The 18,994-nt window shown below is 42.8% G+C and overlaps 1 protein-coding gene across 1 annotated transcript in view; it reads right to left on the reverse strand.

Annotated features, from left to right (window-relative positions):
- KLHL14 (kelch like family member 14) overlaps positions 1 to 17,970 on the reverse strand; it is a 59,213-nt gene extending 41,243 nt beyond the window's left edge. The window contains exons 1-2 of the mRNA XM_066546599.1: positions 17,033 to 17,970; positions 2,854 to 2,975 (exon numbers count right to left, since the gene is read on the reverse strand). Of these exons, the coding sequence (XP_066402696.1) occupies positions 2,854 to 2,975; positions 17,033 to 17,970 (1,060 nt within the window). The remainder of the gene's footprint in view (positions 1 to 2,853; positions 2,976 to 17,032) is intronic.
- Between the last annotated feature and the right edge of the window lie 1,024 nt (positions 17,971 to 18,994).

Consider the following 18,994-nt stretch of genomic DNA (forward strand, 5'->3'; position numbering starts at 1 on the left):
AGGAATGCAAATGGGTTTGGAGGAAGGGAGAGGGACTTTCTGTGCACACTTACATTGGATCAGTAAGCCTCTAAGTGTAAAATGTGGCATTTTGTTGGTGTGTGGGGGAGCCTATTGGCATCCAGAAGGTTAAAGAAAAAACTTTGTAACAGGAGAAAATCAAATACACCTAAGGTGATAATAAAATAGAACATCTTGAAATACCAGAGTACAGGAACTGAAATTCTTCCCATCACAGAGCCTCATGAGCAGGACATAGCTTTTGCTCTCTCCCTATTCACTAAGGAGCAAACCCATCATTTGCACTGACAAGTTGAGAATGAACTGCAACATTGGGACTGAAAGTATTATCTAAATAAGAAAAAAAAAAACAAACAGAAAAAAATCTTCTGCCTTTGCTGCTGATTGTATATCTCTGATAAGACAACAGTGGATTGAGAGAGAGGTAAAAAGGTAAAGAAAGAAAACTCTTTGATAAATTGCAAAAATAAAATACATGATAAATAAAGACAGAACTATGTCCTTAAATTTACACCCCCCATAAATGTCACAGTATGTTGACAGCACACCATGGCTGCAATGAACTACCACTATTGTTTTAAGCTTGTACAGTTTGTTGTGTTCCCTAAGACTTTTCAGTCACACTTCTTCAAGTCCCTACACTCCTGTGCTGTAGTTCTTCAATGTTTCACAGAAAGGACAGAAGATCTGCTTGGACTTATCTCCCATTCTCTCATAAGCTAGAAAAAAAAAGGGATACTTGAAACTCTTATTTGAACCAGCTATTTTTAAAAAATAGCTATTGTTACCATTTTGTAAGTAGTAAAATATTTTCTAAGAAATTATGCTTGTTAACATTTTGTCTTTCAGTGTGAAAAGACAGGCATTCTCCTCTGTGTTCTTCAAACTTCAGCCCAGGCCAAGAGGGCATCCTTTTCTGGCAGGATTTGTAAGAACAGAGTTACTCATGTCAAGAGATGGCTCTGTATTTGGCAGCTGTTGCCTCAGCCAGCACTGGGACAGATCCTGGGACCTCCAGGGCTTCCAGTGCTGATCAGCAAATGCTTGAGCCCAAGCTGGCCAGGACTGTAACAAATGCCTTGGTTTTAACCACAGCGCAGAATGTTATGTGCACTTCCATAGTGGAAAGAGAACTTTTCTTCCCTATTTCTAAAGGTAACACAGAAAAGACTAAATTCTCTACATAAAATTATCCTGAAACATCTCTCATCACCACCACAGACAATTGGTTCAATACTAGAGATGCTGGACATTAAACCAGAGCATTAAGGTATCCTGCTTCTGGGTAGTTTCCCACATTCTTGGAAACTGCAACACAATGTAAATAACCAAGAGCTGAGTAAATTCCATTCTTACAAAATCTGACAATCTACAGCTAGTTAAGACTCAGGAAAAAAGCTTTCTACTTTAATTCAGTAGAGAGTTCAGATCTTGAAGCAAGAGATCCATTCCTTCTGCCTCTCCTGTTGAGCCACTGGATTAGACACAGCAAATGAAAAAAACACCTGCCTTAGGCAGTATCATTGATTTTTCACTGACTTACCATCTTCAGGATTTTCTTAGAAGTAGTTTACAGAGGTGGGTATTGTAACTCATTATTCTGAAAAATGTGAAGCATAATATATTCCCTAGCACAGATGCGATAAACTTTTATAATGTACACCTCATATAACCTTTTTTAATTGTCATTCTTTTACAACACCCTCAACTATTAGTCCAGGTCGTCTATATGTAAACAGTCTTTATGTGGCACCACTTTGTAAAAGGCTCCTAAATATACCGTGGGAGAAAATCAGTCTACAAGGGCATCATTTCAAGTCCTGCATCATAGCAATTAAAAAAAAAAAAAATCATCCTAATCTGTGCATGTAATATTAATGTGGATGTATGCCATTATATGGCTTTGGATAAGGGAGAAGAAAAAAATTCTGTAAAATGTATTTTACTGGGAGAAAAAAAAAAGCAGGTCTAATAGGAAATCCAGGTTTTACCAGTTGTCCAGTTTTAGAAGTATGGTTTTGATTTATGGATCAAAATTGCTCATTTATTATTTTATCTATACTGCTTTGGGCAATTTTGACAGTTAAAATTTAGTTTTATTGACCAATGCAGCCAGTTTAGCCACAAGGGGACTAATGCACACACAGCCTGCTGCACTCAAGAAGCTATGATTTGATTCCATGACCAAGTCAGACTGGGAATCACAACCAACATAACAATAAGTTCCAAATCTCGATGCTCGAGGCAAAATACTTACTCTAAAACCAATCCACTATTAAAAGAAGGTGGGAAAGAATTTTGTGATAGCAGCCTCCATGCACTGTTTTTTGTAGCTGATATATTCCACCAATGCTTCTGTCAGCAATGGACGCAGGGTAGTACAGAGGAAACCTTTCTTTAATGATTGTGGACAACAGATAAAGCTGGAAGAAGGAAATGAAAATGCAAAACAGAATCAAAGGTGTGCTCTAGTACTAAGGCTTACCAGGGATCTGACTCTTGAGAAAAATGTCTTGAAAAAAATGCCTTTTTTTTTTCCTAGACCAGATTTTATTCATATATACATAAATATGCATGGGTTTATGTTGCAGCTTGAAAGACTTACAAGTTTACTTAAAAAAAACTTACTGGAATGATTTTAAGCCAATGTTAATTTAGGCCTATCCTATTATAGAATTAGCATCTTCTGCAATCTCAATTTATTGCTCCATTGTGAAGCCCCTTGTGATACATAAACAAATCTCTGAAGAGAAACAAATCAATAAAGTGTCTAATTTGATTAACCATGTTTTTAAATTCATCAAGACAACTGTACAAAAATAAACCACTTACTTGTCAGTATTTTCCACGTCTTCTTTTCATCATCATAATACTGAACCAAATTGCTGGGTAGCCGGTCAGGTCCGGGAGGCAATCCTCCAACCAATAACAGCATTTTCTTATTGGAACGAATTCTTCACCCAAAACAAGAGGAAAGATGAACAACCACATTACTGAGGAGTATTTTTAGTGGAAACAAAATCATAACCATCAAAAGAATATTCACTGCTTGCAGTTTTCTATTTCATTTTTTTGTGTTTCTTTTCCCAATCATGTCTCAACAATTTCTTGAACCAAGCAGAAAAATGATCAGAAAAGCTGCGTATCTCTCTACTCATGGAATAATAAGCTTCCTTTATGCAATTTGTTAGAGGTTCATTCTAGAACGACCTTTTTCTTATATTATCCCTTTAAATCATCACTCTTTACAGCTGAATACACATGAAATGCTCTGGAGTTGTACTAAGGTTAAGCATTAAAGTTGCATGTCAAAAATTGTATTAGTCAAAATCATTATTATAAGCCATTCTACACTCAAAGAACCTTGAAAAAATTAAGGTTATGCAGAGAGTTTGTGAGCCAACTCTTTAATCACACACTGAACTTCAGATATATAGTTTAGTACAATTAGCAGCACTGGGCTAATGGTTATGGGTTAAATGCTACTTACAAGCACTTTTGTTTGTTTAATTTAGTCCAGACTCTTGCTTTCATTCTCCCCCCCGGCTCCCCCCCTCGTCTTTGCTCTCCCCCTGTGCACCACTGGCTATAGCAACACCAATTGGTAAAAATGAGACTGTGATGTTGTTGTGAGCCTCCCCAGAGTGGAGCCCTGCCAATGCTTGCCACTGATCCAGCGGCATGAACCTGCTCAACTGTGCAAAGTCACTCTAATTCCCTCCCTCTGTTTTTCTACCTTCTCCCCCAGGGGGCAACCACTGAAAGGAGTGACTACCCACCCATCAAGAGCTGGCAATTCGCTGCTATTAACCGTGACCGTGATTCCCAATCTGCCTGGCAGTTCTTAAGAACAGGACTGCAATGTCTCATCTGCAGTAAAAGTGGTTATCTGCACCCTGGCCTCCAATGCCCCACCTGATGAACGTACGATTTCTCTGCAGCATGGAGGGATTCAGCACAATTGTAAGTGAAAACTGGAGGGGAGGCACAGACCCCCAGATGAGCCCTGATGCTTTAATAGTCACTTTGCATATAATTGAACTTTCACCAGTTATACTCAGCTTGGGTGAGATAACACTGAAATAAAGGTCTAGGCTCAAAGTGTTCCTGTAAGGTAGGAAGGTGATGTAGCCTGGAAAACAGCCATCCATGTGAATGACTGTGCAGTGGGACCATGCATTTGATGGAAAGCACCCTTGTCAAACACCATTTTTCCAGGCATGACAACACCTGTGTAGCACTCCGTGTGTCAGCCTGCAGCAAACACCCCGGCCAATAAAGGCACAGAACACCAGGAACCAAAGCCTACCATCAGAGATGCTCATGGTGGGGTCAAAGCACCACCCAGGAGCTCCAAGCTCAGTAGCGCACCCCAGCAGTGGGAGCTTTACAACTGAGGCACACTCATGGCTTCACTCCAGCTGCTGCCTAGAATGTGTGCTGGTGAACCAATGATTCACATTTGTAGCAGAACTGCATCTTCTTTTGAGAAGAATGGGCAAAACCAAACTAGATTGTGCTGTAGACATGCACCAACCACAAAGAACATCCTTCAGGAAGGGAACACACAGCTCAGGGCTTGATCCACACAATGCTCCAGAATAAAATCTGTCAAATGGCTGTCCCAAAGACAACTATTGACTACAGATGCATCTATGACAAGGATGGCCAGGGAACTATCTGGCATATGGCCTTATCTGTTTTTTAAACAAATTTAGGGCTCAGAGAAGGTCATGAATTGACAGTGGATGAAATAAAACCCTCAGTGCAGGAGCAGGAGGGTTAAACCATGGGGACAGTGACACTGTCCCACACTGTCCTACCCCTTGATTCTCTCCCAGCTTGGGGAGAGCCCCTGCAATCCCTCAGTCTTTCTGACAAGCCAGCCTTTGATGCCTGCACTGCACCTGCTATGTGCTGTCAATGAGCACTGTTACCTGCCCAGCAGACTGTGGCTCTGTAGGATATCAGGAACCATCCCATGATCACTGTCAGCACAGATTCCATAGTGAGAGCAACTCCAGGGAAAGCTTACGAAAGCACTGCCAGCATCTTATAACACTCAGTCTCCCCAGTAAAGTTTTTAATGAGAGAACATTTGATATGTTCTATGCAACATGGGAGTATGATAAACTGTTTTTGGTATGAGTTAGGGATGACTGCACACGTAACAAGTGGCAGAGCAAACCAGAGCCATAAGTCAGTTATGCATGACCATCCCTAACAATAGAGAAGAAATTGTTTATTCCAACCCTCCTGTGTTGTATGTTATATCACAATCAACTCCCTGTGCATTGTAAAATTCAGAATGCCCTTGCAAGGTTTACTTGATAAAGGAGTTTATTTTGATTTTCATCTTTCATCTGTAAAACTCCCTTCTAACTCCAAAGCACTGTGAAAATCCAATGAATGGCCAAGGCTCAATAGTTAAGGTGAAGAATGAAATGTCAGATATAACTCTGAGTTTCCAGACTTTGGCAGTTGCAACTATCCTTAACATTACTTTTTCAGCCAAACAGCCTGAGAAGCTACTGTTTCCTGAGAAGGAGCAGTGCTGCTATATTGGTATGCTTAAAAAATACTAATTTTTAAAATATGTTTAAAATGGGAAGTAGCAAAAACAGAGACTTTAAGTAAAAGTTTAGTAAGAAGTTAATAGTCAGCAAAGTCTCTACCAAAAGCACAGGGAAATTTCACATGGCAAAGAAGAGATGGGTACTTATACTCAAAATATCTAATTCATCTGCATTGAGAGCTCTTCCAATGAATCCAAGTAAAGATAATACAGTGGCTAAAGACATGCAGGTTTTAAACTGATATGTCTCCTTGGAGCCAAATCCAGATTTAAGTTTTAATGTGAAATGCTGCAATTTAGGTTTTGAAAAAGATTTTCTTTATTATATAATATTTATGTTTCATATCGCACTAAGCAGTACTGTTAGAATCTTACAATGCATTCTGAAATATGAAAAACATGTAAATGGCCACTGCTTATATGCAGAAGACTTTTCCAAATATTAATAAAAATGTTATTCAGTGAAACACTGTGATGAAGACAGGATTCAAAAATATGTGTAATACATTGAGCAAGATAAAGCTTCTCCCTCTCATGTGTTATTACATGTTTGCTATTTGGATAACTCAAGATTACAATGTGAAAGGTTCTTCATTATATATGACACACTCTTTTTTCTTTTTTTCACAGTCCTTATTTTACAGTCTAATATTCTATTCAGTTAATGCTATGGTTCACAGTGTCCCCAGCAAGGATTTTATGATCACCTTGTATTCCATTAACAGCAGTGGGTCTTGGTCAGGGAAGGCTAAACCGTGGACAGGCAGGCTGATCCCATGGCAAAAAAGTTGAGATAAATTTATCCACATGTTATCTTGAAAGCATTACTTAGATTTAGACTCCAACACTCTAGTTCTCACTGATGAACATGCATGTGTTGTTATTATTCTGCACACACTTTGCAGTTTCTGTTCGGCTAAGATTTTAAAACACTTAATTCACCTTAATTAAGTTCCTGGGTACCTCATGTGGTGTGAAATTTATTTTGTCTACTTACAAGACTGGAAACCAAAGTATATTTCAAAGTCAACATTTTCAAACTTGTGTAGTTTCCCTCGGGCACACAAACCCAGGAATTTGAGTACTCGCAGAAGTGGCTTAATTTACAGAGATACCCATCAACATAAGTAAATCCTACTCACTTCAAAGGTAGCAGCAGATGCCCGTCAGCTCTAAAACTCAGATCACCAGTCCATGGTCTAAATTAACCATGAGTATTCATGGCAAGAGGCTGAGCCCAAGAGAGTTTATATACTCACAAGAAATCAGTAGAAAAGGCTGTAAGAGACCTCAACACTCCTGAAACCGCTCCTACTCTTTTGCAACCTTGATGGCCTCATGTTAATGGAAAACAAGCATGAATGGGAAATACTCTTCTTGTACATTGTTTTTCTTTATTAACATATCCATCAATCTTGCACTGGTGGGTTTTCCTTATCTGGGCAATTAGTACAAGTTTATTCTACAAAAGCTGGCAAGAAAACAAGCCTCAACAACAGGTTTGCTCCAGACTCTTCCAGTTTTTAAACAATGCTCTGCCCTCTGTATTAGGGAATGCAAATAAATGGAAAGAATACAATCATGAAGTGGCAGTCCTGTGGTTCTTAATGCATCCAGTGTAGTGTTACACAGCAGAAAGAGAAATGCATCCTAAGACAAACAAGTGATCATGGTCATCAATGAAAAAAAAAAAGCATATTCAAGTATACTTTTCTCTTAACTCAGGGCTATAGTAAACCCAGAAGCCTGGATCATTAATTATCTTTTCATATAGGCTATCACCATGGCTTTAAGTAGGGGTAGCTCTTCAGAGCAGGGACTTGACAGATATGATGGCATCCTTGCTCCTGCTTCAGTGCTGACCTTAAACACAGCAGAGCCAAATGGAATTCCCGAGTGTTTGCCCACTGAACTCAAGCACAGACAAAATCAGCCATAAGAGCAGCACAGCCTCTGCAAGGGCAGGTGAATGCATGATGAGTTTTATTTACATCCTCATATCTCATTACATCAAAGGATTTGAGAAACCGGAGTCTGACAGCGATACTGTCAAAATAAGTAGCAAGAATCTCAGAAGAGGGGGCTGTGTTAACCTGCAGCAGAAACAAATTATTTCAGAGTGGTTTAGATACCAACCTCTTGGTAATAGAAAAGAAGAGATACATACTATCCCAATCAACATTTCAGTTGCAGACCTTTTGTTTGTAAGCGCCAATAACTTAATTTCATCTTCAGAAACCAGGATGGTCTTTAGCAACCCTTTTCTTCTCAAAAGGCATCTGAATGGATGCTGTGTTCAACAAAAAATGTAGTTGACAATCTAGTTTCAGGCTGCAAAACTGAACAAATGTTGCAAGCATCCATTTGCCCATGACTGAAAAAAATGTTTTGCTATCGAGAACATGGGATGTGATCTTCAACAATTACCTTCCCAGCTCCTGGATGGGCATTTCAGTGCAACAAAAGTGTCATATGAAAACTGCTTATTTCAATGGATTTTGGCTTCCATAGCTGACTGCAAAGATAGCCATGATTAGTAACACATGTTTAATAGAGAGGAAATCTAATTATCCAGGAGTTTAACTATGAACTCAATGAAAGCCATAAGGTACAATGAAAAATTTATTTTGGACAAAGGAATTTTATGAGGTTTTGTCATCACATAAAATGAATTAACAAACATCATAACCTATAGGTGAATAGGCATCTAGAATCTCTTCCTAACCCTACATCAGTGCTAGGGGAAGGACCTGAGTTCTCACAATCAACAGACCAAATCCTGCATAATGCCTTTCCCCTTATGGATAAAGTACAGACATTAAAAACATCCTGATTTTGTCAAAATGTAAAGCACGATAAAGTCTCTTGCAAATGATTTTTTAGTTCTTCAGTTCAAAGAATTTTCAAAAATTTCCTGAATGTATGGAAGTTGCTTTATGAATGGATTTTTTTGCCTCTTCTAATTTGCACCTATTGCCCCAGGCACACTAGAATGAATGTGAAAAAGCTTTCTAGAAATACTAAAAACCTGGAAACCAGTCTTATCATGAAGATTTTGGTTTTCATCTTTTTATTCTCCATGTAGGCAGGCTTGGCAGAAGACCCTAGTTTTCATTGCAGCAGAGCTCACAGTAATGTTCACTCAAGAGGATGCTCATTTAATACATGTTGCTGACCACTGACAGAATGAAGTTTAGGAAGACAAATACTAAGCTGAGAATGATTTGCTACAGACTTTGATTGTTGGTTTCCTCCTCTGAATCTACTTGAATTTTTTTTAAATTTTGTCCAATACTTAAAAAAAAAGCATAGAAAAGAATTAGTTAATGTTTGCTTTAACAATAATCATTCCTTTTCCTTCTAAAAGCAGAAGTCTAAGGGTAAGTGAATATTTTACCTGGCAGGCCACACTTAACTGTTACAGAGTTACCTTGCAAGTTAAAGGTTCCTTTATTTCTAAAGTTGTCCGGTAATTTTCCATCTCCTGTATTGAAATAACTTAGAAGCTGTTTAAAGCTCTGAAAACCCCATTTTTCTTTATGAAAGCAATCCCACTACTGTTGATCTCTAAGTTAATATTTAAGAGTTACCTTCCAGCTTTTAGCTGGAAGATTTTTTAAAGTCAATGTCCCTTCCTTTTTGGGGTAAAGGCCTCTGATGTAACAGGTAGCTTAGCAGTGACAACTATCCTGGAAGAGTGACACCTATCCAGTGCTCCTTTGGGAAGAACACAGAGAAGGGTCCTTCTCATCTTTGCCTCCTTGCACTACCAGATCTGAAGGCTGGAGGTATCCTCACTAGCCACACACTGAGCATCTGGAGCATTGCAAGGGAGGTGAATCCAAAGGAATGTTACTAGCAAGGCAAATTGGTGAATGAGACACAAAATCTCCTGTTTCATGAGTCTTATTGGTAGAACTGCTCAAAGATTTTCCTCACTGATGGAAATTCTCAAAAACCTTTAAGTAATTATCTTTATCCTGAATTTAAAAAAAGAAAAAGGAAAATGTCAAAGCTAAATGCTTTTGCAAATTGCTTCCCTTCCTCACATCATTTTGCTTGGCCTTTTTTTGGGTTTGGTTTGTTGGCTGGTTCCCTTTTTTGGTTATTTTGGGGAATTTTGGTTTTTTGTTTTGTTTGTTTGGGATTTTTTTTTATATTTTTCTGACAGAGGTTGTAAAATGGAAATGCTTTATAGAATATTTCAAAGTCATCAAATCATCTTTTTAAATTTTGTCCCCTATGAAATTTCAACTGTTATTTTTTGATGTTCAGACTGTGTAAAGTCAAGAAAGTCCTTTTTTATTTGATTCTGTGTCGGATGTCCATGTCAACAGAAGGTAGACACAGCATCAGAGGCTGTGCTCTCTCCAGCTGAGGCTCATTTTCCTTAGGAAGCCGAAGGAAAGAAACGCACCTTGTTGCCAGCTCACTCAAGGTATGACTTGTTACCTTTTCCATTGGTTTGTTTGGGTTTGGTTTTTTTTTTTTTTAACTGAAAGAAGGCATCAGTTGGGGAACACAGGAAGAACCAACTGTGGCATTAACTTCTATTTACTTCCAGCTTCACTGCAAACCGTCTGCTTCCATTGAACTTGGCAGCTGACAATATTTGCTCAGTTTATTGTCTGCTTTCCAAGAATACAGCAAGTGTTGACTACTAAGTACTAGGCATGACAGTCTTTAAAGAAAATTTCAGGGAAGCAGCAAATATGAAAAATTATGCCAGGAAGTATCTACCAATAGTTTTCAACTTTCCATAGTCTTCAGTTTCTTCAGATGATCCTTTGGTAAAAGTGTAATACCAGACAGAATCTGTTTCAACAAAACCAACATAAGAGATGTTTACAGAGCAGGGGAGTCCAGCTCAAACCCTTCTTTCAGGATTCCTATTCCCTGTTCAATCTTTCCAGGCCATGCTGAGCAAAGGATAATAACAAACCTTGCTCTGATTAGAAAACATTTTGGATTCTTAAAACACAGGAGTTGTTTGAAAAGATGAAACAGTGTTTTTTACAGATTGTATGATTTTTTTCATAACATGAGTTTATCAGAACCAAAGCTTTTTCCTGGCAAACTTTTTTCTGTTGATTTTATGTTCTACATTACCTCTCCTCACTCCCCTTACCCCCAAGGCTCCCTGTGCTTTCTCTTCAAGTACAAATCCAAACAAATACACCATCACAGCTCTGTTCCATTTACTGCTCAGCAGTTACAGACTCAGAACCTCCATATTCTTCTGCTATAAAGAAAAAACTATGATGACCCCAGGCCACAACATGCCCTCTAAGACCCTCTCCTTTCTATCTCTTCTGTCCACGTGTAGGGGATGCACATCAGGCAAAGAGTGAACAGCAAAGTCAGAAATCAGTAGCAAAGACATGTATGTCTGATGCTCACCATGATCCTACAGCACTCCAGTTGTAAAAGGTACACTTTAGCAGAAATCATTCCAGGAGGATTTTGTCTGAAATGGGACTTCCTTGTCTAGAAGGCTCTGCACCACTCGTGACCTACATACTTCCCAACAGGACAGAGATGGATTGTGTTGCCAAAGGATGGGCAAGAACAGCACAGGAACTCATGGCAGGCAACACTGCTTTTAGGAACCTGCATGCCTTGTAAAGCTGCTATATAGACTGGCATGGGTGGTGGAGAGGGGCATTTTTGCCCCAGCACTTGAGGAAGAAGTTCTCATTTTCAAAGGCACTTTCTCATGAGTTTGAGTGGCTTACTAAGATTACTCGTTTTTAAACTTAGTTTAATATCCCCTCTAGAACAAGCTGTTATGAAATACAGTGAAAGACTTCTCCTCATAAAAAGAGTTTGGAGATGCAGATGCAGGTATTTAAAGCTGCTTCAAGTGCTAAAAAGGCAGGGTGACAAAGCCAAGGAGGAGCAGAGTTCAGCGAACTGCAACGGCCTGAACAGATCCCAGCACAGAGGTCTGGAGCAGTGGGGATTGGTGTGTGTGAGGTTGGCAGCCTGGTGGGAGGGACACTCAGGAGTTGGGGTAACAGAGGATTCCAGAGAGGGGACAGATAAAATTCAGTAGATGGGATGTGGGGAAGAGCCCTACCATCTAAGGACATGAATCAGGAGGGACTGCCAGTTCACAGAGGACACTATTCCAGGTAGTGCCTCTGACTGGGAAACTGGCTGGCAGGGCAAGTACCTGCACAATGTGCCTGGCAACCCTTCTTCACCTGCAGCTGTTGGCAAGATGGCTGTCCATAAAAAAGGCTGTTAAATGTTCTTCATAAATTATGTTTCTCCTAACAAATACTATAACTGAGCCAAAAAAATGGCTATCACCTCAAGGATGGTATCACCTTGCAGCTCTCAAGGATTTTATCAGCCAGGACACATATGTCTCTAAAAAGGCTCCCAAGGACTTTCCTGACACACAGCAGTCCTTTCAGGACAGTGGTTCTCCCTCTGTCCATAATGTGAGCTCCAGGGCTCCCACCCTTTTGGAAACTCCACATCTCTCCACTTACACTTCAGCATGAGCTTGTCTCCAATGGAAAATGAATGCACATGAGGCAGGTAAGGAAAGTAGGTGACACTAACTAGGATTAAACTGCCTACAGGTCTGTGGTTCACTACCCCACAGCCTCTAATGTGTCAGTCTCCCTTCTGCAGCTCAGCTGAGAGAGTACCGGCACATGTACAATTTCCTGATATTAATTCAGGCACATAAAAACTCATCCAAAGCTCACTAAAATAAACCAGAGCCTCACATCCACTTCATCCATACTGCAACGCAAAACTTAATAATTCATATACATTTTAAGATGTGTTTTTCTTATCAGGATGTAAATTCAGGATCTGTAGTATTTCTCACTTGCAATTAATCATGAATAAGAATATTAGTTAAAAATCCAAATACTGCTGTTATGATCCCAAAGGGACAGGTAGGTGGTTGTAACCAGAAGACAGAGTGCATTTCAATGAAAAAACACACACTTTTCTTACAACCACCAAACATGTCCTGCTGAGATTCTACAAAAATCTCAGTAGAAAAAGAAGTCAAATTGAACTACGGTCTGTGAGATTTGGAGACAAATAGTGTATGCAAGAAGGAAATTATTTAATTGCCAAGGGATGTAGCTGGTTTCTTCAAATTTTTAATCTCTTCTGTAGAAAGTAAAACAGACCAGGCATATATGCCTTCCACATAAATGCCACTGTCTCACGTTGTTCAGCACCTTACATTTTCCTTCTTCATCAACAGTTATCATCTTCCTACTGAATGAAAACTGTTCATATCATCTTCATCACCTGTCACTGTTTAATTTGCTATCACTTTCACTAATATTGCCTACCATCAAACAGTCTGGATGACACCCTCTCTCCACTGAAATGAAACTTAAGAAACCAAACAAACAGTAAACCAAATCACCTCTACAACTAGCTTTAGCAGGATCAGAATTTGCACTTCTAATCTCCCTAAGGTCTAGTAGTCCAGGGAACAAAAGTATAAAAAAACAGCTGGGTCTGTACATGCTGGGACTTTGCTGAAGCCATAAAACAGCACGGGTAGGCTTAGCCTTCTTATCTCTTTGTCTCCTTATTTCCCCTCTTTTCTCTTGTGCTCTTTAATTCTGTATTTTCTGCCTAGGACTATTCCTATCTTATGTCAGCTGGTTGATCTCCATCCATTTTTCCTCCCCCAAATCTGAAAAAGCTTTTCCAGAAACTGCAATACTCAGCTGCCATTGACAACAGATGCTGTTTCTGCTGTTTTAAGAATTAGTGTTCCCCCTTTTGTTTCATTCCCTATCTTCTTTTTATCTGCCAGGGTGTTTTTTCTTTTGCTAGTTTCCTTTCCTGTCTGGTATCTTGTCTGGTATGTATTTTTACATTTTTCTCCCTTCAAAACTATTCTTGTCTCATGTTTTCCCTGATTTGTACTTTCCTGCTTCCACTACTTACCCCCCTGGGGTATCTCAACTCCTTTCTTTTTCTGCATTTCCCCCTCTCTCCCAGTTTTACTTCCCTCAGTGCCCTCCGCCTTCAGATATGCAGCTGTATTTGCAGCTGCTCTGCCCGCAGATCCTGGGAGGGACAGACCAGCCCAAACACTGGTGAGAGGAGCTGCAGGTGGTAATGCTCTATCTCCAAACTTTTAAAAAATTTAAAATACATACCATATATTTCATAAAGTACATTATATTACACAATAAAGCTCAGAGACATTTTAATAAACTCAATACTCTGGTGAAGATCCGACAGTCAAATAAATGTCTGGAATATGAACTTTTCTTGATCTAAATGCATTTTCTTCCCAGAACTACAGAAGATGATACAGCACAGAGCTACGTGTCTCTTTCAGGGACAGAAAAACATAATTTAAGCCTAATGTTCAGGATCACTCATCCCACTCCAAGTTGAAATCAACTATGATTTTTCCTAGTGACATCAGAACTGACTGTGTCTCCAGCTTGTATGCTGAGGCCCTGGTGAGCTGAGGATCACTGAGCCAGCAGTATTACTAACTTTGCTTAGAGTTGAGCACCTGATGAAATGTCAAATCAAAGCCAAAACACCCATGCCCTATGGTGAAGTCCTAAAACTCAGAGTGCACAGCAAGGCTCACAAGTCAGGAACATAATTCCTCAACTTTTTAAATTCTGATCATTTAATTGTTGCACCTTGAAAGTTAATTTTACAAAAACACATCAGGACATTGAAGCATTTCTCGTAGGAAATTTCATGAAAAAGCCCTAGCCTCTCTGTAGGGAAACACTGTTTTTCGCTGCAGCACAAAAGACAACTCAGGTACTTCTTAAACCCAGCATCACTTGCACTGCAGGATCTGCATTTGTGGCACAAACATTATAAATACCTTTACTCACAGAGCACACACTGGCTCTTGTTAGCCTAAATCTCTTTTTCCTCCAGCCCTGACCACAGGGCTAACTTTATAGTTACATTTCAGAGGAAAATCAGCATATTTTGAGCTTCCCATTACATTCATTTCCATTAAGAAATAGAAGTAGCCCTGATATCAATGTACTCCAAAGTGTGCATATGGATATATAACATAGGTGGGTTTTTTTATAGTAGCTTGTTTTAAAAAAGAAAAAGGTTGTTTTTAAAAATGCAGAAAAGTTATTGGCAAATTCTAACACTGAGTGCAATTCCCATTTCTTGAACAGGCAGGAAGCAGGTGGCTATAGCACTGGGCTGCTTGCATTTCTCACCAACCCTTACTGTACTGTGCAGGAGCTATTACACAGCACAAGAGGAACAGTTAATCTCTTTCTAAAGACATGTGCATCTTTGGTGAATGACCTTTCATTAAATTCCAAATTACCAAAGTCACCATTACTCACAGAAAAAAAGTAATCCGAGTTTTGAAGTCTTTTTTCTGCGTAATAATTTTTATGTATTTGCACATGTACTTCACTGTTAGGTACTTTAAAGATTTCCTTCTGGAAATTAGTAACTTAAGGAACTCTTTGCAGATATTCTTCCTTAAAATTTTACTGAATGAATGTCAACCTGTTAAAATTGCTACTTTAGAAAAATGATGAGTAACAGAGAAGACAAATCTGGAAATCTCTGTAGTCTTGAATGTTTCTTTTTTTTTACTCCTTCATGTTTAAGTGTTTAAGAAGGCATTTGTACTTAGGCAGCCTGGCAAAATCCTAAAGTGATTAAGATTCAAAGATGGGCCTTTGTGACCTTTATGAATTTCCAGGAATATCGTCCAAGACCGAAAATGAAAATATAACAATTTCATTCTGCATTACTAAGCATTTCAACATCTCCAACACTTTAACATTTGGAGTAAGTTCTAATGCCTGCTTATAAATAAACCAGAACAGTTTTCCTCCCATTTCACTGCCACTAAAGAACCCAATCAAGAGAAGCTAGTTACAAGACTGTTACTAGACACACAGTAAAGTTGGGAAGGTGACAGCATGTTTTCACCCACTGTGGTTTAAGGGTCTCTGAAATACCACTGTCTGCACAGACATGCAGACCTATAACAAATAAAAAGAGCAGCATTTGTGGTATTTGGAGTCTCCTGTAAGTCATTAAGTGCAACTTAAGACTCTCATCTAGGACTACCTAAAGCGCACTCCTTTTAAACGGGAGTGTATGCTCCCGTTTACAGGGAAAGCATCTCCCAGTACCAGCAGTATCAGATTCTTGCAGCATCCATGACATTTGTAAGCATTCAGTGGTCAGAACACCACTACATATCCTTCAAATGACATGGACCACTGAAGCTGGAAAGGTATCTCCACTGAACCAAGCCAGCTGGTATCTCAGCAATCCACCAGGACACGAGCATCAGCTTGCCCCCGGTGGCGTGCAGAATCTTGCCTGAGGAGTTCATGGGGTTTGCATTTTTGAAAGTCATCACTTTTGAGTGTTGAAATGCAAAGGGTAGGCACCAACTTACAGCAGCGGCATCTCAGATATACTTTATGCTGCAGAATAGTTGTATTTGATGTTTTTGATTTCAGAGTGAGAATCAGTTAGACAACAAGATGATAAGCATGACAGAACACTAACACAGTGAGCTAGCCAGAATAAGAGGGCACACCATCTCCAAAGTTAAACCATCTGAGTACTGCCCATTACATAAAGAATCCCGTGCATTAATGCTAATAGAGTGTATTATTTAAAATATTTATTAATGTACTAGTTTCTTTCTTGCTGCTGTCAAATCATTAGTAATATGCACCCATTAGTTGAAAAGCCTGTAATAAGCTGAATAATACAAAAAGTGTGGTTTGATTTCTGTGCTACCACACCACTGTATTATACCAGCACTAGAAGATGGTATTATCTTTCCATCTGTGAATGAAGTACAAACATATTTTAAAAGAAGATAAACAAATTTTGAATATGTTTAGTCCTGGTTAAACTACGTGCCGTGTGTTCACTTCCTAACACCAACCTCATACTGTCAATCTTTGACATCATGATTCATGACCTTATTAAATGAAAATAACTGACATGTTGTAGATGTAAGGACTATGAAGTCACAAGTTTCCACGCACAAACAGGGACATCACCCCACCATCAGCAACATCAGGGTGTGCATAGATGATGCAGTTATTTATGAAAATAAGAGATGTAGGTCTTGGCTATTACAGTTTAAAGACCTAACTCCTTGTTAAGGAATAACATTGTGGGAGAAAAGAATTATTAATTATTGTCAAAAAAAAAAAAAAACCACAACCCTAAACCCAGATTCCCAACGCGCGGGTGGCCAGAGGGCCGAGGGGAGGGGACGAAAAGTTTGGTGGTGCAGGGGGCGGGCGGCTCGGCCCCGCCGCCGCCCCCCTCCAGCCGCTGCGGCCCCCGCGCCGCCCCCGGCCCCGGCCCCGGCCCCGCGGGGTCCGAGCCCGCCGGGACTCCCCGCTCCCGCAGCCCCCGCGGGGTCCGAGCTCCCCTGCCCGCCCCGCTCACCTGCTGGCCAGGCTCTGCCGGCAGTGCTGCCTGAAGGGCATCAGGTGGTAGTTCATGGCGTCCAGCAGCAGCTTCTGGCAGACGGGGTCGGTGCGCATGAAATCCACCGACTGGACCCGCTCCACCAGCTCCGGCGCCGGGATGAGGGCGAAGCGGAGGCGCTTCATCAGGTCCGGGGCGTACTGCATGCGGGTCTCCCGGTCGTGCTCCAGCCAGAGCACGGACATCTGGAAGAGCGCCAGCTCCGACTCGACGGGGGGGGGCAGCGAGTCGAGGAGGGCGCGCATCTCCTCGAAGTTGAGCAGCAGCACGTCCTCCACCAGGTACTTGTTGGCCAGCTTCTTGGTCTCCTCCAGGCCGTGCAGGGCGGCAATCTTGCACACCTGCTTGTAGTTCTGCACCGAGATCTGGTCGTTGAGGAACTGCACGCACAGCTTGGTGACCTGCGGGATGTGCAGGATCTTGCTGACCGACAGCACCTCCTCCACCGTGTCCAGCGAGAGGGTCACGTTGGCCGTGTACAGGTACTCCAGCACCAGCCGCAGCCCGATGGACGAGCAGCCCTGCAGCACCAGGTTGTTGATGGCCCGCGGGCTGGCCAGCAGCTTGTCCTCCGGGGAGGAGGATGGGGTGCCGGGCTCCTCCTGCGTCTGCGGCGGCGGCGGCTCCTTCGGCGGACCTCCCAGCCCGTCCTGGGCGCCGGGCCCCAGCCCCAGGGCGTGCGGGTGCCCGCCGCTCCCGCCGCCGCTGGAGAACAGGGATCGGAAGTACTGGGAGCAGGAGGCCAGCACGGCCTTGTGGCAGTGGAACTGCTGGCCCTGGGCCGTCAGGGTCACGTCGCAGAAGAGCTGCTTCCTCCACAGCAGGTTGAGGCCGTGCAGCAGGTTGTCGCTGTGGCTGGGGTCGAAGGTGGAGGTCCTGTCCCCGGATCTGGACATGGCGAGCGGCCTCCGGCACACCTGCCTTTTAAACCCTCCTCCAACCTGGGCAGAGGGGTGGGGAGGAGAGCGGGGTGGGGGGACACACGGGACGACACAACAATAAACACAGAGCTTTAGAGGCCCGGAGGGCGCATCCGGGCTGTGTGCGCAAGGGTGGCGAGGGGCGCAGCCGGGGGACGGGCTCCCCTCTGCCCGCCGAGCCGAGCCGCCCCCCCCGCCCGGGACACAGACGGGCTCGCTCGGAGGCGCCGCAACTTGGGAGGGCGAGAGGAGATCTGGGGTTTTTTTGCCTCTCCCCTCTTCACCCCCGCCCCCGTTTTCCTCCCTCCTCGGTGCAAACCGGGCAGTTCTCCAGGGGAGGAGCAAGGAAGCCGGGGACATTTTCAAGGCTGAGCCACCCCCCCCCAGGTTCCCCCCTCCCAAACACCTAAGCAATCAAACACACCCCAAATAACACCAACACCACCACACCCCCGCCCCCCAACTCCGCGACGCCCAGAGAAACTACCAAGTGAGTGAAACTCTGCCGGGCAGGCGAGCAGCCCTGCCCGCCCCGCTCGCCGCCAGCCCCCGCTCCCCTCCGGCCGCTTTGGCAACTCGGCGGCGCCAGGACCCGCTTCCCCCCGGGGGCGGCGTGCCCGGAGCGGGGCCTCCGGCACCGAAGTTGGGCCGCACTGCTCGGCCCAGCGCGGGGCTGCAATACTTGGCACCCCGGAGCGGGCACGGGGGGATGGAAGCGGCAGCCCTGGGCCCGGCGAGGGGCCGCCCGGCGCTGTCCTGCCCGGCTTGCTTCTCCTCGCAGCGACGGCGCCGCGGCCGTAACTCCGGTAACTACGTGAAGTTCAAGTTGGGGGAAGGACGGGGGAGGCGGGAGCGGGCGGCGGGGAGCGGGGCCGTGCCCGGCGGCCCCCGGTCCGGCCGGACCCGCCGCCTCCCCAGCCCCGGCCCCGTGCCCGGCCCGGGGAGAGGGGCGGGCGAGGCTGCCCCGAGCCGCGGCCGCACCTGCGGAGGCTGCGCAGCC

This window comes from Molothrus aeneus, chromosome 1 (genome assembly GCF_037042795.1).
Source record: "Molothrus aeneus isolate 106 chromosome 1, BPBGC_Maene_1.0, whole genome shotgun sequence".
NCBI lineage: Eukaryota > Metazoa > Chordata > Aves > Passeriformes > Icteridae > Molothrus > Molothrus aeneus.